This window comes from Triticum dicoccoides, chromosome 7B, assembly GCF_002162155.2.
Source record: "Triticum dicoccoides isolate Atlit2015 ecotype Zavitan chromosome 7B, WEW_v2.0, whole genome shotgun sequence".
Taxonomy (NCBI): Eukaryota; Viridiplantae; Streptophyta; class Magnoliopsida; order Poales; family Poaceae; genus Triticum; species Triticum dicoccoides.
This window is the reverse complement of record NC_041393.1, coordinates 26,394,635-26,414,195: the sequence shown is the minus strand read 5'-3', so window position 1 is coordinate 26,414,195 and position 19,561 is coordinate 26,394,635. Positions and strand designations below refer to the sequence as shown.

The following is a 19,561-nucleotide window of genomic DNA, read 5'->3' as shown; positions in this document are numbered from 1 at the left end:
TACGGCGGTGACAGAGAGAGCACGGCTGACAGGACGACAGGATAGAGGCGGAGAGGGGTAGGAAATCTTGAAGCGAGATACAGCGGAAAGGGAAAGGAGCTAGCGAGCCCAACCAAAGACTGGATAGCACCGTGTACGTGCAATGCAATGCATGGGTAGGCCAGGCGAGGGTGTAGCCTCCGTCCGTCCGTCCGTCCGTCCTGCCATGGCATATAGCATAATAAACCATAAAGAGAGGGAAGCACTCTACGAAAGCAGCTCGTCCTCCTCCTCCGGCTAGTGCTATCTGAGCAGCAAGCTGGGATAAGGAGAAGAGGAAAGGAGAGAAAGAGAGAAAGAGAGAGAGGGAGGATGGGTCGCGGCAAGGTGGAGCTGAAGCGGATCGACAACAAGAGCAGCCGGCAGGTGACGTTCGCCAAGCGCCGCAACGGGCTGCTCAAGAAGGCGTACGAGCTGTCGGTGCTCTGCGACGCCGAGGTCGCGCTCATCATCTTCTCCACCCGCGGCCGCCTCTTCGAGTTCTCCACATCCTCATGGTACGCACGCAGCCGCAACACCCGATTCATTCTGCTCCGACTCGTTTTTCTGTATGAAAAACTTTGCTCGTTTTTTCTACAAGATCTTCCTTCGGGCGGGCTTGCCGCCATGCCATGCATCCATCTAGGCCGCGGACGCATGGCCGGCATGCTAGCCCCTCTTCTTTTGTTGCTGTTTTGGGGAAGGATTTGCCGCGTCTTCTCTTTTACCATCCATCAGCGCTCGGGATGTTTCCCCTTTCCTCTTTTGGTGCTTATGCGAGTCGAGGTCGCTGTAATAAGGGGCGGGGCAGCTGATAATGGCCTCCAGGAAGGTTCCATCCTGATCCTAGCCATATCCCGTAGCGCGTAGCCTCTCGCCTCAGCTCTTTTCTTGCCGGCAGACCCGTGCATGCTGTGTTCCTCACTAGCCACGCACATGCCGATCGATCGATCGACCGATGAATCAGAACCACTAGCTACTTCGTTTTCCCTAGCTAGCACATCCAGATCTGGGCAGGCAAGCACATAGAGTACATAGTACCTTTGTTTTTCTAACAATCACACAAGCAATTTTATCACTAATTTCTTCTCCTCATCTCCCCTGCCGGCCGGTCGGCTTGTTGCCTAGCACAGAAAACAAATCGATCAGCCTCCTGTGTTAGTTTTATGTAGCAAGTAGTATGTGTGATCTTCCATGCGTCGTTGCATCGGGGAGTTCTTGGGAGATCTGGCTCTCGACCCCTCTGAGTTGTGTGGAGATTCTACTGTTCCATTGGGAGCGTCTCCTCCGGATCCAATTCTACTGTTCCATTGAGCCCCCGGCCCTCTCTCCTCCCATCCCTTCTCTCTCTCTCTCCCCGTCTTGTCTGGGTGACTCGTCGGGGGCCGTACGCGCACGCGGCCAGGCGAGCAAAAGTAATGGAGAAAGCCCATGTGTATCGGTGCACGCGCTCGTCACTTGGCCCAGTCCTCGTCAGGAGCTATCCTATCCCGGAGCAGGATCGGAGTACCATGCTGCTCCCCGGCCGCATGTGAACGACGGAATGGAAGAAAATTCACCGGCCGGTACTAGTCTAGCAGTGCGTTCTGGCCGTAGACATCTGACAAACAGGCGTAGTACGTTACGTACCTCATCGTCGTCCACGGGATCCGGAGAGGGTTTACCTGGAGGGCGCAACGGCAAGGACCAAACGTGAGATATATGGGTAGCACTAGTAGTAATACTACTGCTTTTGCGCTGATCACGCGTCATTAAGCTATAATCGTATGCAGCTCTAGGCAAACAGTGACGAGTAGAGAAAGGATTTATGAGATGCTAGTACTATTATTGTATAGTCTCAGCGTTTGTTCAGCAGAGCGCAGCTTGAAGTTGCAGGGGAAAAATCATCCTAGCATGAATAATCTGCCGTCATTTTTTCTATATGTGCATATGATATTTGAGAAACAAGCAGATGAAATGGCGAGAAATTTGAAAAGAAAAATGTCGCCGGCTCACCATGAAGTTTTTTGGTTTGAAAAATGCGCTTGTGTTGTGTGCACTGAATAATTAAAAAAATGTCTTACACAAATTAGTCCGGATTTGAGGTTGCATTATGCTAGCGGCCACGCATTTCTCGAATGCCAACATGTGCACCGACCAATATCGTAATTTACTACTCCCTCTTGTACTAAATCGACGGCACTTGTTTTGGAACGGAGGGAGTAGTAATTAGAATTATTCAATAAGCTTTTTATGTGAAGAAAATTGGTAGGATCACTGTCTATTCATTAAGAAAAGAGATGTTTCAGTATGTACAGAGCGGGCATGTGTGAAATGAGGGCTCTATTTGGCGATCATGCATGTTGATTCTCTATCCAATCAAAACTCGGATCTAGGTGCATACTACTCCGTCCATCCCAAAAAATGGTCTTACATTTTGAGATGGAGGGAGTATTATTAATGTTGCACTCTTCTAGTTGCCTATTGCGTACAATAAAACAGGAATAGGCACCGTCATGGTTTCTGAAACCAAAGCACGGGAGTTTGCAGACATGACCATTTGAGTACTTTAAGGGAATTTTACATGAATTTGAAGATATTAAAAAAGGTGTACGCAAAAAGAAACACACACACACACACAAGGTATAACCTTTTTGTTAGAGATCCTAAAGCTGAGGTGTAGAAATTCAATCTATTAGATTTATGTTATTAGTGGCATCATTACTTCTTTCCAAATGGCCTCCATAGGAAAAATTCCCTATACCTGATTCTCTTATAAACCCTAGAAACAAATCGATTCCTCATTTTTCATGAGAGCTTGTGCGGAAAGATTTGTTGTGTCTTCCCTATCATCCATCCATCTGCTGGGTGTTTTCCCTTTCCTATTTTCTTATGTTGACTTTCTTTTCATATAAATGATATCTTCACTCAATGATATACTCCCTCCGTCCCAAAATTCTTGTCTTAGATTTGTCTAAATACGGATGTATCAAGTCACGTTTTAGTATTAGATACATCCATATCTAAACAAATCTAAGACAAGAATTTTGGAACGGAGGAAGTATAAGAGATGATACAACCACACAGAGCGAGTGTCCGGCCTCTGCACAGCGCGATTCACACGGTTAACACGTCCAACGCAACAAAAAAACACACCAGCCTTCCATTAGCAGATGAGCTATCACTAAGAGCAACTACAACCGGAGTTGACAAATCCGGCCCCTCAAACGCCCACAGACACGTCCACGTGTACTGACCGGACCCCTCTCAAATAATATATTCTAAATTCGGACACCTCAATTATCATATCTCAAATCCATACAGACTCATGCAACTACATCAATGCACACACATCGTCCGGCTACTTCATCACTACTAACTAAACATGCCACCAGACTACCAAAATTTGGCATCTTTGACTATGGTGGAGTTCATCCAGGGCTGCCCTTGCCCTTCCCGGCGCCCTTACTGTCCTTCTCGCGGAAGTACCGGTCGAATACGTAGTATGCATCGAGCCGGATTTTCTCGTCGCCGGAGCTGTCCTCGCCGTCATTGTCCGCCTTCTCCTCCTTCGGTGGCAGTTCGGCCATGGCACGGACCACCTGATTCTGCTCTCGGGCATGGGCGCGCGTGTTCCTCTGTTGTCGTTTCTTCACAATGCGAACGCGGATGACTTCCTCCTCTGCGGCTGCCCGCACCGCCGCATCAGCCGCGTCCGCTTCGACATTTCCGCCACTATACGGGCCTCGGCGGCCCTTATCCTCTCCTTCCCATGGCGGGGCGCCCGTTCCCGATGGGACTCATAGTCTGCCCGTCCGGTGATGGGGAAGGAGAGGGGTTCAGGCTGCCGGACCGCGAGGATCCAGCCCCAGAGGACCCGAGCGCTCCGTGGGCCAACGCTATAGAGTCGCGGCAGACAGATCCGTTCGTCAGCCGGGCGCTGTCCTCCACGGGAGCGGCGGAGTGCAATGCGGATTGCCATTGCCTCCTCCAACCCGCACGAGATGACACCCCGGTCGATTGATCCGGACTGGTCGGAGTCCGATCCGCTGTCTGCCATGTTGGAGAAGGCCGGAAACCGCGGGAGGTGAGCTTGGGTGGCAGAGGGGAGTGGAGTGGAATGGGTAGGGTTTGCTCCGGCGAGCGGATGGGGACGAATATATGTGGGGTCATGCGAGCCAGCATGGGCCGGGTCCGACATGGCGGGCGTGCCCGAGCGCGCCAATATCCGCCCCATATTTGGGCTGGATATGAAGGATGACGATCAGTCCGGGCGTTTGAGGCATCCGTCTAGATCGAAAAATCATGACCGGTCAATGACTAGGCGGCCGCCCGGACGTTTGAGGAGGGTTGGAGCGCCCGGACGTTTGGGACTTCTATTACTAGCTGGCTGGCATGGTGTGTGCATATGCCTTGCTCGACCTAATTATATGTTTCGTGGTGTATATCGTTATTATCTGGCTGCTAGATTCCACTGTTCCATTGGGAGGGAACCACCGAACCAGCCCTCGGATCCAATTCCACTGTTCCATTGAGGCCTCCCCCCACCCACACTCTCCCCACGCCTTGCCCGGTCAGTCGCCGTACGTGCACGCGGCCGCGGCAGGGGAGAAAAAGGACGGGGAAAGTGACCCGAGAAAGAAAACGATATGCATCGACCGACGCGCTGGATCGTCAGTCAGGTCAGGGTTTATCCTCCTAGTACGTTGTTCTTCCCGGCAGGCATGGCAATGGCATGGCATGTGACCGGCCGGCCGGTGCTACGTCGTCGTCTCTACTGCTAGTAGTACTATGGTACGTAGCAGCTAGCCCAGCCAGCGGCGTACCGCCCGCCCAGTGCAGCACGGCGAGTTAAAGCAAAGTGGTAGCAAACACGTGAAGACGCGTACTGGGAGTCGAGAGTATTACTGGTGCCGTAGTACTACCTGTTCGAAAAGAAAAAAAAAAGTGATGCAGTACCACCTCGTACCCCCTACTTTATTTTGCATCGAGCACGCGCCATCATGCCGTAATAATCGTATGGAACCTTGTTTTTCTTTTTCCTAACTAATGGCAAAATGGCATGGCAAGTCTCAAACTTATTTTTTCTGACTTTTTTTTTGCGAAAGGGCCCAATGCCATATATTAAGTGCCGTAGGTCCTTACAAGCACACCCATACAGATAAATGAAAATACGATCGAATCCATGGGGGTGCCGAAGTCTTCTTCCTCCTCCTGCATCCACAGGAGGCGCGCCATGAGGAAAGCTTGATGCCATCTACGGAGCAAACTTTTTTAAACCTAGCAGCTTGTAGAAGCAGCGGTCGGGATATCATCGATGCAGACCAGGAGACGCCGGCGGCCGAGATTTGCCACCCCGGAGAAGAAAAAAGGTCATGCGGAAACTCCGAGGACCAGGAATGCCAGCCGAATCCATACGGATCCACCGAACACCTAAACCGACCGGATCTTAGAAGACCTGCCGGAGACACGGTTCCGCACGCCCTTCGAGGTTGATGAACACACCAGCGGAACACGAAAAGAGCAAGGAGAGCATTATTCCTAGACGGGGACATGGTCGCCACCTAGCTGCCCCAAACAAAACTCAAAGACTCCATAAAGTGCTCCTGAAGAAAAAAAAATCCATGCCGCTGCACGACATGTCCTGGTCTGACGTCAATCGAGCTCGACGCCATCCAGGATCATGCACTGACTACCTCTTCTCCGGTGATCACCGCGGTAACAATTACTACAGGAAGTAGCAAGAAATTAGTTAAAAAATACTTCATGTTTTCAAAAAAATGTTCCAGTTCTCTCGGTAACAATTAAGGATATGTTCTTTTCAGAGGAACAATTGCGGACATGTATATTATGTGTTTGTGCAGTGTGCACCAAATAAGAACTGCCTTGTACAAATTGGACGGACTGCGCTAGAGGTTACATTATGCTAGCTACCATGCACTTTTTGAGTACGGACCTGTGATGTGGCCAGTATCCTAATTTTCTCAATTAAAATTATTCCATTGCTTTAAATTTTCATAAAATCGACAGGGGTACTGTCTATTCGTTAATGAAAGATATGTTACAATTAATTTTTACAGAATGGGCATGTTTGGAATGGGGACCTTCATAGGGAAAATTCAGACGGATTAAAATCCTACAAATTCTTAGAAAAACCCTTCAATCCAAAGGTGCTCTATATTTACATCCAATTGTTTAATGAGATGGTCTACTTAGAAATAAGTGCCCTCCAAACGATTCAACAATGTCAAATTCGTTTGGTCATGTCACACTACAATGTAATGAACTCTTACATTACATTAATTGGGTCAGAGATATTTCATGATTTTCTTTTTTCAAAAGCTTGTCTATAATCCATTTCTCTTGCTGTTCAACAGCATGTACAAGACACTAGAGCGGTACCGCAGCTGCAACTTCAACTCCGAGGCAACTGCAGCTCCGGAGACTGAACTAGTAACCTTTTCAACACTGTTGCTTCATATACATTTCATGTGCAAAACCAAACAGTATGTACTAGACACTAGAGCGGTGTTTCTAGAAGTATATACATGGCATGCCACGTGCATTTTGTGAATTGTTGGTCTTGGATAGGATTTACGTTTAGGATCAGATGATGGTAATTTAGTGACTGGAATTAATGTGTTTAATGTAATTTCATGGGTCATGGCAAATCAAGTATCAATAAAGAAAGCAAAATAATAATTCAAATTGGATGTTTGGATGTAAACTGTTAATTAAATGCAGTGGTATATGGTGAAAATAAGAGCTCCGTCTACTGCTTCTGTGTAGCAGCAAGTATTTAACGGAATTAAATAAAACTTTCTGAACATTTGCACATGTACAGAGCTCTCACATGATGGATCTAATATCCCTTTCTGAAAGTAAAACTACTTAACGCTGGAGAGGACTTATCCCCTAACTTCAGTGTGATGTAAAAACTACTATATATGCTAATTTATGTATGCTTTCTCATTCATATTATCAACTTTGAACTAATTAATTAGCAGTATCTTATAGTATGCCATGCCCTTCTATTTTCATTGTTACATAGCTATTATCTTCTAGAAAGTTTTTGCAGTACCTTGTAAACAACCGTACATATCTATGGTTTATGCATAATGTAGTTCTGTATTTAGTCATGATTTCACTCGATTATTTGACCAGTGTGTTGTTAATTTCTCTTATCCAAACTAGAACAATTACCAGGAGTACTTGAAGCTGAAGACAAGAGTTGAGTTCCTACAGACAACTCAGAGGTATGCTAGCCAACTATACGAAATGTTAGATATATCAATCATGTCGATCATTAATTACTTACCAGGTGATCGATTGCTCTTTAATATTGTCATGCATTTTATAGTTGAGTTAGTGTCTAAGCGAGCATGGATGACATGGACTTAGCATGCGTGTTCTTAGAGGGAGATGGAGGTAAACACACATTAGTAGACGCAGACATGTGTGTGTTGTGTGGCTGCGTGCATTTTAGTTGCTGCATTAGAAGATTCATTGGTAGATTTAGTGTGATCGCATGGCCTGCATGCAAGAAGAGATCATAAATAGGAGAAGCACATGCATATACTCCAGATGGTTCCCGGTCGTCTTGATCATGGAGAGAGTTTAGGAAGTGATGAGAGCATGGAGTGATTAATGGAGTACGCGTGTATGTGTGTACTAGAGAGTTGAGAGAAGATAGAGAAATTACAGAGAGGAGAGGAGCTGTTAGTGCCTAAATTAAATTATTGATCTTTTACAGAAATCTTCTTGGCGAGGACTTGGGCCCACTTAACATGAAGGAACTTGAGCAGCTTGAGAACCAAATTGAGATATCTCTCAAACATATTAGGGCGACAAAGGTACATCATCGTAGTCAAGTAAATTCATTGGTGATCATATTTCCACATATATATGTACTTCTCAAGTCGTAGGTTCAGATGCATTCTGTAATAATATAAATGTTTGAGATCAGATGTATTTAACATGTAGAATGTCATGCTGACTAGCTATTTCTGTGTATGACCTATACAGAGCCAACAGTCACTTGATCAGCTTTTTGAGCTCAAGCGCAAGGTAACACATGTGTCGTCTTGTTAAGCCCTGGTCTTGTGTTCGATATATTTCTTTCAGTGTAGATGCCCCAGAATTACTAATTACTAATTTGTGCAGGAACAACAACTTCAAGATGTTAATAAAGACTTACGGAAGAAGGTATAATACTTCCCTCACGGTTTTTAATAATTTTATTTTATTCCCAGCATTGGCTTAGCCTGAATGTGCCATATATACACAAACTATTTTGGTTAATCCTCATTTAGACATGCTCAGGAGTTCCATACACAGTACAGGGAAGCCTCAGTGATAAAATAAAAACATACTATATGAAGGGAAAATTAGCACTAGCTGACTTCATATTGTTTCGGTTATTTCATTAAATTGTCAATCATCTAGTTTCTTTCTCCTAACTAAAGAAAGGTCGCACAACTGAAAATATGAGACATGGCACGGTTATAACGGCCTGCTCTTTCAACGGTTTTTTGAATATGCATTTTTTTGCTTGTTCGATGGAAATGCACGATGGACCATAGAATTCTTGGCAAAAGAAGTATTTATATTGTTGTTAAAATTCCATGGCTGTCGTTTCGAAAAAAAAAATCCATGGCTGTGGTTTCTATTGGGAATGGTAAATTAATGGCTGAGTTCGTCACATATATTCCAAAGAAGTGTGAGCTATGCATGCTTCAATTTTTATCTCTTTGTTGTACCAGATACAAGAAACTAGTGCGGAAAATGTGCTGCAATTGTCTTGCCAGGATGTTGGACCTAGTGGGTCTAGTGGCCATGCTAATCAAGCTAATCAACAGCAGCATTTTCATCCTGCTTGTGACCCTTCCATGCGTATAGGGTAATTTTTTTTCTTCAACTATTAATAAGAGACTCCAAGTATGATGCCTTATTAACATTAACTATGTTCTTTAAATATAAATAATCTCAGCAAAAAGGAAAACTCATATCAACAGCTCATACTTTAGTAAATTATATGAATTGATTTTTAAACATTCTTTTTGAAAGGAATACAGTACTATATTTGAACAAGATTGCCAACATGTAAAAAAAGGAATAAAATCCAAATTTGCATTACTAACAGAAACTAAAGTATCTCAGTAGAACAGCTTGTGCAGAATCAATAAAAAGGTTTCCTTTTTAAACATGTCTTTGTCTATTTTTTTTCATAATGACCTATTACGATCGTGTGCAGGTATCAACGAAATTTCCTGGATCAATTGAACAACGAATGAATGGTTGTATTACTTGAGCCGGAGTTCAGATGTCCTATGTCGGGTCGATGTGATATAAATTTAATGCAATGCTTTCTTTTATCCATGGGTTCTAACTTAAAACAACCTATTATGTACTATTCAATCATATTGTGTGCTATTTTAAACTTGAGAGGAGAATTATCTGAATGTTGGATGCTGAATTGACCACACAATCTCTCAGTTTGAACTGAGGGTACTGAAAAGTGCACCGTGTCAGTGCATAGCTACAAACAATAAGTCACCACTGCACTGACATGTTATCCATAAATGTTCATAAAAGTATAGCAATTCATCTCCATTTCCATAACGAAAATAAAGTAAAAATTAGGTAACTATACCATAATTATGAAATGAGAAACATGTTTCGAACATTAATTCAATATATAATAAACACTTCATTTTCAAGCCATATACACATGGTCTTATTTACCATTTTTATCATGTCAATATGGATTCCATAATACATTTGAAGGTCGTCATATAATCTATGGAAACATCCCGAAGGTCGTCATATATATAATCTATGAAAACAAAGGTTCATATTATCTATAAATAGCATGCCCCATAGTAACATCCAAAAGGTCGTCATATCACCTATAAATAGCATGCATATATAATAGTGTCAAGTCTGTGTACGTGTGACCAGCTCAACTAGATCCATCTCCTCCTTCACCTGGACAGTCTTGATTTCTGTTGGACCTACCGCTGTCACCAATAGCGATGATCCAGATTCAATGTTTGTGAGTGCGTCATCACACCACGCCATCTCCATATCTATCTCATGGTCAATCTTAATAGTGTAGTCCATATGGTTGAAGATATAGTCCATGTCAACATCATCATCTATGCTGTAAACCGGGTATTGCGCATCCTCCTTTGTGTCAAATAAACCATCACACATGTCAACAGAAAAATCATCACATGTAGGGACTAGAACTTCTTCACAAGAGTCAGCCTCTCTGTCATCTGTGCTGAATAGTCCCTGGGTGATCATTGTGTTGGATGGGTTGGATTCTGACCAACTGTCATTCACCTGTGCCAGATTTTGTGTTGGGGGTGCTGGTGAAGATGGTGACAGTGGAGGTTCTTTTGGGGCTAGAGGAGCAGCAGTGACCTTGCTAGAGCCAATTCCAAGGCTTTTGATGTAGTTCTGCAGAAGGGTCCCAGATTTGATATTCTTAGCGCTTGTGCGGGTCCGCCTCCGTGCAAACTGCCTTCTCTTGGTTGCATTCCAATGATTTTTTATGGAGTTTTCAGTTCTCCCAGGGAGGCGCTTAGCTATCTCTGCCCATTTGTTGCCAACCTCCTTGTGTGTTTGTATTAGAACCATGTCTTCCTCCTCACTCCATGTATCTTTCTGCATTTGTGGTTTCATCCACGCACAAAAGGTTTATTTCAAGCATGAATACTACACAGATAATATGAGAAGTTTTCAGGAAAAAGAACTTGACAAAAATATTTCAGATTTGGAAGCATCCATGCCCATTTTTGTGTTTCACCATGATAATTTTACCCATTATTGTCATTTATCATTAAACATTTTGTAATTTTTAAAAATTTGATAGGGGCAAAGGTTATTTGAACTTCTATAGCTCTGGTCGACAACATGATTTTCCATGATGCATTGTTTCTATCCGCAAAAAAAAATGATGCATTGTTTCTAGTTTTTCCTAAATCATATTTCCCCTCAGTTTATGTTTCCTTGTCCCATGTGGGCATGTCAGGTTAGAATTTTCTTCTCTGTGCCGGTTCGAGTTTCTATCATCATGGTTAAGAACCATTCAGTACTAAGTACTATCCCCATTCCCCACCCATCAACCTGATAAAAGCTAACCAAAAAAGATATCGCTTATATTACTCACAAAATTTAGTGCACCCTTAATAAAGGGCAGGCCCAATGACATTCAAATATCCCTCAGTGTGTCCAAACTAGTTTTTTAATCTTAATTAGATTGCAAATCTAGTGCTAAATACTATCCCCACCCATGAATCTGATATAAGCAAACCAAAAATGACATCGTGTATGTAATTTCCAAAATTTAGTGCACCCATAATGAATTGCAGACTGACCCAACGACATTCAAATCTCACTCAATGCGTTCAAATTAGTTTTTTTGGAGCTTAATTAGTTTACTATTTCATTAAACACGGTCAAAGCAAAAGACATAACTGTAGGCATTCCATTTATTACAGAATACAAAGGAGATCAAAATAGATTTGACTCCTCGGTTCAGTTCAAACGGAAGTTGGAGAGACAAACCTTGATGTTAGGTCTCAAATGGTTGTGCCATCTTTCTCTGCATTGCTTTCCAACTCTTCCAGGCAACATTTGCGCTATCTGAGACCACTTCCTCAATCCAAACTGCTCCACTAACTTCACCAACTTCCTGTAAAAGATGCAAGGACGAGCTTAACATCGCAGATAGCAAGCAATAACACAGACATACAGCGCCGCAAACAGAGAAAATACTGAACCAAGCATGAAACAATATATCTAATTCTTACCTGTCTTCTTCCAGTGTCCATTGCCCTTTGACAACATTAGCCCTCTTGAGAGCCTTACTGGAGGCCTTCTTTCTTGGGAAAAACCTGCGGCTCATCTCATAGGTCTTGTATGATCCAAGGCCGCCTCCCATGAGTTGTGAAACCTCAAGTTTTGGTGTCAGCAGAGGCAGGTGAGGTCCAGAACTATGAACGATTGATGATGAAGAGTCCCCACTGATGACAGCTTTCGTCGTCACGCCTTGTGGGTACTGGTAGTAGTCAGGATAGAAGGCCGCAAAGGGGCCGATCGATCCACCGACAGGTTCGAACGAACGATCAAGGGAGTGGAGATCATAGTGGGCACTCTGCTGCACATGGAAATCAAGCGGCATGTCATCGCAGCTCCCTGCGTGGGGCTGGAAGCAACCGAAATCCATGGAGGGGTTTCAGGAGCTGGCTACTGCTAGGGGTGGGGGTGAGGGGGAAGAGGGACCGGACGGATGCTGGTTCCTGTCTACCTGCATCTCTCGGAAGAGGAGACATTGGCATGGCGTGTCACATTATATCTTGACAAGACCGGCCTTATGGCCCTTAATGGCCACAAACTAAGGGGTTTTTATGGGTTTATTAACTTGCGTTGTTAATGGGGCATTTACTTTCATAAATCGATTACTTCATGCAAGAGAAAGAAAACTATAGTTAATTAAGCAGCATGCATTATTCAGAAAACGTGGCACACACACCACCCGTACCCATTGCAAGATGCTGGTCAAGCCGAGAAGTCATTAACATCCGCAGTAGTGCATGGCATGCGATGCTATATGCCTGTACCATCAGTCGTTTCGTTTTCCTTGTGATGTAAAAGTAAAGCACATCTGCTTGGCTGAAAAATAAATTGCGCAGAAATTGAGCTGTAAATTCATCCTGAACTGAATCTGTGATCCTTCCAAACAGTTTTCTCAGAGAGTGCAGAACCCATGTCCAAGTTCGATCGAAATAGATGTCCATGTTATAGCACCGATATTTAGCAAATGGCAAGGCTTTTGTTCTGGCTGTGGCTGTGGCATGCAATGCAAGTCTTAGTACTTATCTTTAAGCAACCAATTTGGAGTTTTGGACACTTCAGAAATGGTATCGATTAATCAGTCTTATATAATTAAACTGCAGCATCGATCGAAGATGAAGGAAGCTGCGAGCTCAAATTATCACGCGCGGAAACAAAATCGAACCCCTTTTTGTGGAGGGGAAGAAACCTAGCTAATTTGCAAGGAAAAAAAATGCTGCTTGCTCAAGCGCAAAGGCGAAGAACTGGGGCGAGGACGAGCAAGCGGCACATACCTACTACGTGCACCGTCGCCCACGGGAAGAGCCCGTCTCGCTGGCGGCGCGGACGGAGAGAGCGGGAAGCAACCGGCGGCGATGCCGACGGCGACGGCGGTCTCGAGTCCACCGGCCGCCGCACGGCACGAGCAGAAAAGGAAGGAGAGAGAGACCATCCGCCTCTCCGAGTTCCTACCCGCTCGTACTGGGCTCATTTTAGGTTGGGCTTGATGGGCTCTTGGGCTGGTGTTGGGCCTTACAGGCGGGCCAGGCTAGAGGCCTGGTATTGCGGTCCGGCCTGCGACGGCCAGCCCTGATGGAAAAGGCCGCCCTCTGGCCGTCGGAGGCGCCACTGGCTCGCCGGCAGGAAAAGAGGCAACATCTCCAACTCCGTGACGGCGACGGCGAGGGTAGGAGGAGGAGATGAAGCTGAAGCAGCTGGAGGGCCTGCTGGGGGGCCTGACCCAGTTCTCCGACCCCAAGGTACCCTCCGCCGCCCCCGCCGCTCGATTCGCCTCCAGAACAAGCATGAACTTATCTGAGCTTGCCGCCGCCGTCGCCGGCGGCGGCCGTGGGTGCAGGTGGAGCTGGAGCAGTACGCGACGGGCCCCCACATCGCGTCGAGGATGCTCTACACGGTAGCGCCCCCGCCCCGATTGATTCCGATATATGCCTTTGTTTGCTTTATGCATGGATGCGATCCTGGTACTTGCTGTGATGCGATTGTGTCTGCAATTGGACGCCCGCGAGTGCGCGCGGCCGCGGCTCCATGCCCAAAACCGGCAAGCTACTCCGGCAGTGGGCTAGTAGGCTTGTGGCGACTTCCATGCTTTGCGATACAAGATTCTGCACATGTTGTTGCTCGCACTTTAATTCTTTTGCAGTACAAAGTTGGGAGTGTTTGATTTTTCAGCTGCTTGCAAGTTGTGCCTCAACCTTTAGATTTGTCTTGCCTGGCTACTTTTATCTGAAACAGTGCATGTTGAACCATAAGGTAGACAGATAGCTAATTAGGCCTGTTGGGCGTGCTTGGATGCTGAAATTCTAGTGATTCTGGTTGTGTGCCTCTGTTGTATCTTTCTCATGGTGAGTTGGTGAATCCGTCAGGCCGAGAACAGCTTCGACGACATAGCTGGTAAAGTGGTGGCGGATTTTGGGTGCGGCTGTGGTACCCTGGCCGTCGCGAGTGCTCTGCTGGATGCTGAGTGAGTTCGTTCAAGCTCTTAGTATTTTGGTGATCGTTTTCTTCAGTTCTTGTTCAGAGTCGTTTCTTCTGAGGTGGTATCAGCAGAGATCTCCGCTCCTTAACAGTACAATAGCGTTGTCATTTTTATAATTCCGGTGCCATAATTCGCACACCTGCTTTAAACAGTAGCTAAATGGGGAACTGAAGAGTGGTTACCTCTGCCGTGATTTGTTGATTGATTGTGCAGAATAAGGTGTACTCTAAAGGTTTAACTAGTACCATGTTTTGGGGCACACCAAGGGTTTAACTAGTAGGCAGTACATTGCTTCATGATGTTTATGTGCTGATTTACCAGTATTTGATCTTACTAGACAGTATACTACCATACCGGCTCACTGATCCACCTCCCTTAGTGCCCTGTCTATAACTTAATCACTCGTACGGAAGAGCTAAGAAGATAAAACTGTTTCTATTATTATTATACTTTAATTGACCACATATTTTTTTGTTTGAAATTTCTAGATGCTGGTCAAAATTATGTTGCGTAACAATCATTATGTGGCACTATCATTCCCATGGCATGTAACAAACTCATATACTGCACAATATTTGAAATAGTTGTCCATTATTGTCATGAACTTATAAACCGACGTGTTTGTGTACCAGTTGGGTATCTTACGATTTTTGTTGTTATTCTGTTGTTAGATATCCCTAATCTTATTCACTACGATTGTGGAATGACAGGCATGTCACTGGTATTGATATTGACCTCCAGTCCCTTGAACTTGCTCAAGAAAATGCTACTGATCTAGAGGTATGCTGTTGCTTTCATTTCCAATTGCAACAATTGCTTTTATTTGAAGCAAATAAACCTTCATATTGACTCTTTTCCCTCTATAATGAGTCAAACATCACACAGAATTTTCCGTGGGTCTTCTTGGTCTATTATCTCAAGCGCTTACTATAGTTGATCAAAGGATAACAACTTGCAAGTGCAGTTAGCTGAAAGCTGTTTTGGTCCCCATTTTCTGTTGCCTTTAGCGTTACATTATATGCTTCTTAAGAAATTCGTAGGGACAAGGTTGTGGGACTTAGCTTGTACCAAATACAGTTCTAGAGGATTCTTTTTAGTGAGGAGAATGTAATTCTGGAGTTGATCCTAAATGTAGTATCTATATGAGATAAGTGCATTACCCCTCAAAACCCTGAACTCCAATACAGGTCAGAAACACACCCCTCAACACAGAAAACAATTCACCTAAGTTATCTTGAATTCAGTACTCCATGACCATGCTAAGCGCCTAAGCTATCCTGTCACATCCTTATGTTTGCTGGTTAAGTACATGTTGGTGACATAGAGGTAGAGCTGAAAGTAGTATGTGAGAGGATTGACGCAGTAACTTGATATTTCTAGGATATACTATATTTTAACATGTGAATGACATGTTTCTTTTCATTAAATGTTTTGTTATGCAGCTGGATATCGACTTAATTCAGTGTGACATAAAGAACTTAAATTTAAAAGGTATTTTTCTTCAGTGGTAACATATTTTGTATAGGCTCATCGAAACTTCAGTGATCTATTGGTTGTCATACACTATTTTCTGTTACCATTGTGGAAGTTCTTTTCAGCATCATTCTTCTCTACTGCCCTTTTTGTATATTCAATACATAAGTAAATAATGTCTAGGACATCATTTTGTTACCAATGTATCCTAGCTGAACATCCTTTCTAAGCTGGTAGGATCACTTCCCATTATTAGTATTTCGTGTAGCTTGTGCAGGTAAAAGAAAGTAGATGATGTTTTTTTGTGAGGAAAGTAGATGAAATATAATCTTGCTAGCAAAAGGAACACATGTAAAATATGGTTCTTGTGAAATGAATTACATTGGTTCTCATATACAGATGCTTTTAACATTGAAAAGCACCCATGACCTTTTGAGTTCCTTATAAGAGATACGGTGCAGGCCTTCTTGTTGACACTGTTGTCATGAATCCTCCCTTTGGGACAAAAAGAAAAGGAGCCGACATGGAATTCCTTTCTATGGGCTTGAAGGTTGTCAGAGCAACAGTTTACTGTTAATGAAAGATGTTCTAGTGTAGTAAGTCTTTAATATCTGTTTATTATTCACAGGTTGCATCTCAAGCTGTCTATTCTCTACACAAGACTTCCACACGAGAAGTAAGTTTTTCTGCCGTGCAAATCTTTAGTGCCTTCTTTGTAGAGAACACTGTACCTCCAAAAGGAATTACTCCATTCTACACACGATGAACCTAACCATAGTCAATATTTATATGTTTTTCATTTTGTACATTCATGTGGAAGAAATGTTCATCTAGTGTTCACTTCCTTTTCGTGCTTCTGATCTTTTAGTACATCAAGAAGGCAGCCCTGCGTAATGGCAACGCAGTCAGTGCTGAAGTTCTGTGTGAGGTAATGTCATTTGAACAGAGAAAATACACTATGAGCCAGCCTTTCTTGTCTTGCTTAAAACCAGGATAGAGAAGTACTTTTTGTTTTTCATGGGAAGGTTATTCTGCATTCAGGATTCTGGGCCCAAACCATGTCTTTTGTTTCGCACCTGCTGTGGTAATACCTGCAACGTGCTCCTTTTTCTCCTTGTTACAGCTGCGCTATGATCTACCTCGGACCTACAGGTTCCACAAGCAAAAGGAGCTCGATATTGCAGTCGATCTGTGGCGCTTCGTCCCACAAGCTCGAGACGAAAGGGCAAGCTAGCAGCCTAGCATGACGCGGCAATGTGACGAGGCCGTGACATCACGCTTGTTGAACCACCACAGCGTGATGGCTGGACTTGCTAGAAGAAGAAAACCCCAGTAGATCAGCAGCCATACCCACCCTGGGCAGTGATAGGGCTTTCCGGCACATTGGCAGGCAGGATTGGTGCTCTCTCTGTACCAGCACTTGTTCAGTTTTTTCTTGTTCTATACTCCTACTATCAGAGAAAAACAGCGTCTGGGAACAAAATTCAGCGTTAAATCGGCGAGCATCGTCTCTGCGCCCAGTTACTCTCTACAAAGTGGAAATTTTTGCTGCGAGTAATTCACAGCGTACACTCATCTGTTTTTTTTTCCTTTTGTAGAACACACGACATTGTTTTGCTAAACATTTTAGTCTTTGTGGGTCTGTCTAGGACACATCTAGATGTGGCATAGTTATGTCACATCTAAGCTGATTTTCACTCTGATTGTGATCTATTTTTTTTGTTCAAGTTTTTTTTGTTTCTTGTTGATGCATTATATATTTGTGGGAGCTTAGACGTGACATCCTTAAAAAACATCTAGATGTGAATTAGACAAACTGTTAGTCTTTTATAAATTTTGGTACCGGGGGACGCACCACATCTTGGCTACAGCCTCGGCAATTTGTTTCGAACAGTTGACTTGCACAGAGGAGGGCGATGACAAATGGTTGGTCGCAGTAGACCACACCCATTACTGAGGTGTACTACGTCTACGTGGATATAATGTCACGGATTTTCCACATGCATGCATGTAGAGAGAGAAGAGAGCACAGGGCTTCCGTAACAAGATTAGGATGCCATGTGGTGCGGCGTTCTTGGGCAGTCCTTTTCCTGAGAGCACGATGGAAAGTCATGGGAGAAGGTGGAGAGGCAGGCACGCTGGTCTATTCCTCTTGATGCATGGCAATGGCACCGTCATGGTGGAGTCAGGTGTTCACGATGAAAGTTGAACCGGGGGGAAGTCTGGCAGTGCATGAGCACCTGTAGCATAATTTGACGCAGGAATTCGCGCGACTTCCTCCTTGGAAAACAAACGAAAAGGACCGTCCAAGTGCTCCAACTCCATCAGCTAATATCCAGATATATACTACCTACAGACTTACGATCGTCGATTCTGGAGGCAGGCAGGTGATGACATGCGCGCTGGCCCGTGGGTACATACGATACTAGATGATGCCCCGCGCGTTGTTGCGGAAATATTTTGTAATATTCTATTAAGGTTTCGGTTACTTGAAATCAATATTGAAATAATCATTTTTTGAAGTATATAAGAATTAAATATAAATATCATAATAGAATGGGTTTTACATGCATGTTTGCATGTTGAAGTGGATTTTTAATATCCATAGTCGCATGTTGATGTGGGCCTTTTATTATGCTTGTTGAATGATGAAGTGGCATACTTGCATGTTGAGAGAAATATGTTAGTGAGGGCTTGTTATTTAGATATAAAAGATGAATGTTAGCTACGTACGTTCCACTCACAAAGGGTCAGCTGTTCATTCGCCCCTGTCTGCCTGCCTGCCTCGTGCGCCACGCGCGCGCATATACGCCTGCCTGCCCGGCGGGTGGTTCACATAAAGCGGGTGCAGGTCACAGTGGGAGGGAGATCTGCCAACTTTTATTATGTGCTGTGCGGTGCCAGGATCGCACTGGCGTACCGCACGCAGCAACCACCACAGTGGCCGCAGTAGCGCACACACGCACACGCCCGGCTTGCTTCTCACTCTCACTGGTGAGCCGCATGCATCTGCCGGCCACATTGCTGGCCTTTTACATCCGCGTTGCCAATGCCAAAGTTTATCTGCTGATGATTATATAGCCCGGTGCCTACTGCTCAATCATTCAGTCATACGGTCAGCTTTCTCACCGGTGCGGCAAGGGATCGCGACGTCACAAGTGCACGACGTGACGTGACCGGGCCGTGACGGTGACGTGATTGATGATGGCTCCGCTTCGCCGTGGCGCCGGCCGGCCTTGCCCCGGCCCGATACGTTGCTACCACTAGCGAGCAGCGTTCAACCGATCGATCACTGGTGTAGACAGGCACTGATGACCAGACCATGTTGGGCGCCCGGAGGATGACTCGACAGAGGTGATTGATTTTAGATCCTACACTTGTTTCTCGCCAACGACATCACAGTTGACAGCAAGCCCGCGCGGCCTTGTTCGTGCGGGCACTCCACCGCCGAGGTCGCGTCGCACAATGCAAGCATCTTACACACCACGCGATTTGCCGCGGGTACTCCATTTCAACACCATCGCAGCAAGGTAAGGTACCCTTAAATATTTATCGAAAACTATCCAAAAAATATTCTTTTTTTTGTGAAAGACCCAAAAGAAAATTCTACACGCAACGTATCATAACATATTATTATTATTAATGTAAAAAATCTAGCTAGGTAATTTACTAAAATATTCAGGTATTGAATAAAAATTTCTAGCTGTTGGGTGGATGTATTCAAATTTCAATTACATGTTCCTCAAATAAGGT

At 44.5% G+C, this 19,561-nt stretch overlaps 3 protein-coding genes across 4 annotated transcripts; 2 read left to right on the top strand and 1 right to left on the bottom strand.

Moving 5' to 3' along the window:
• Positions 1-221: 221 nt before the first annotated feature.
• On the top strand, positions 222-9,452 carry LOC119336559 (MADS-box transcription factor 5-like). Its single transcript, XM_037608605.1, has 8 exons — positions 222-536; positions 6,375-6,450; positions 7,192-7,253; positions 7,751-7,850; positions 8,023-8,064; positions 8,161-8,202; positions 8,760-8,896; positions 9,251-9,452. Exons 1-8 carry the CDS (start codon positions 352-354, stop codon positions 9,288-9,290), a joined length of 684 nt encoding a protein of 227 aa, XP_037464502.1. The 5' UTR covers positions 222-351; the 3' UTR covers positions 9,291-9,452.
• A 300-nt stretch (positions 9,453-9,752) lies between these two features.
• On the bottom strand, positions 9,753-12,539 carry LOC119336558 (transcription factor MYB3R-4-like). The gene is made up of 3 exons (XM_037608604.1): positions 11,817-12,539; positions 11,572-11,698; positions 9,753-10,668 (listed from the first exon to the last, which is right to left on the bottom strand). The coding sequence occupies exons 1-3, from the start codon at positions 12,230-12,232 to the stop codon at positions 9,934-9,936; spliced, it is 1,278 nt and encodes a 425-aa protein (XP_037464501.1). The 5' UTR covers positions 12,233-12,539; the 3' UTR covers positions 9,753-9,933.
• A 917-nt stretch (positions 12,540-13,456) lies between these two features.
• Positions 13,457-17,461, top strand: LOC119336560 (rRNA N6-adenosine-methyltransferase METTL5-like). 2 transcript variants are annotated; one of them, XM_037608607.1, is made up of 9 exons: positions 13,457-13,598; positions 13,697-13,753; positions 14,223-14,320; positions 15,046-15,115; positions 15,778-15,826; positions 16,270-16,358; positions 16,437-16,484; positions 16,677-16,736; positions 16,961-17,461. In XM_037608607.1, exons 1-9 carry the CDS (start codon positions 13,539-13,541, stop codon positions 17,048-17,050), a joined length of 621 nt encoding a protein of 206 aa, XP_037464504.1. In that variant the 5' UTR covers positions 13,457-13,538; the 3' UTR covers positions 17,051-17,461. The 2 variants fall into 2 exon arrangements, with proteins under 2 accessions (XP_037464504.1, XP_037464503.1); XM_037608606.1 differs by having other exon boundaries at positions 13,458-13,598; positions 16,932-17,461.
• The last annotated feature ends 2,100 nt before the right edge of the window (positions 17,462-19,561 follow it).

Bases quoted from the DNA above. Each gene is read 5' to 3' on its own strand.
- LOC119336558 (XM_037608604.1), bottom strand. From the start codon at position 12,232: ATGGATTTCGGTTGCTTCCAGCCCCACGCAGGGAGCTGCGATGACATG. The intron at 11,699-11,816 runs GTAAGAATTAGA...CATCTTTTACAG, and splicing joins TGGACACTGGAAGAAGACAG to GAAGTTGGTGAAGTTAGTGG. The intron at 10,669-11,571 runs GTTTGTCTCTCC...CCACAAATGCAG, and splicing joins ATTTGAGACCTAACATCAAG to AAAGATACATGGAGTGAGGA.
- LOC119336560 (XM_037608606.1), top strand. From the start codon at position 13,539: ATGAAGCTGAAGCAGCTGGAGGGCCTGCTGGGGGGCCTGACCCAGTTC. The intron at 14,321-15,045 runs GTGAGTTCGTTC...GTGGAATGACAG, and splicing joins AGTGCTCTGCTGGATGCTGA to GCATGTCACTGGTATTGATA. The intron at 16,359-16,436 runs GTTGTCAGAGCA...TATTATTCACAG, and splicing joins TCCTTTCTATGGGCTTGAAG to GTTGCATCTCAAGCTGTCTA.
- LOC119336559 (XM_037608605.1), top strand. From the start codon at position 352: ATGGGTCGCGGCAAGGTGGAGCTGAAGCGGATCGACAACAAGAGCAGC. The intron at 537-6,374 runs GTACGCACGCAG...GCTGTTCAACAG, and splicing joins GAGTTCTCCACATCCTCATG to CATGTACAAGACACTAGAGC. The intron at 8,203-8,759 runs GTATAATACTTC...TTGTTGTACCAG, and splicing joins ATAAAGACTTACGGAAGAAG to ATACAAGAAACTAGTGCGGA.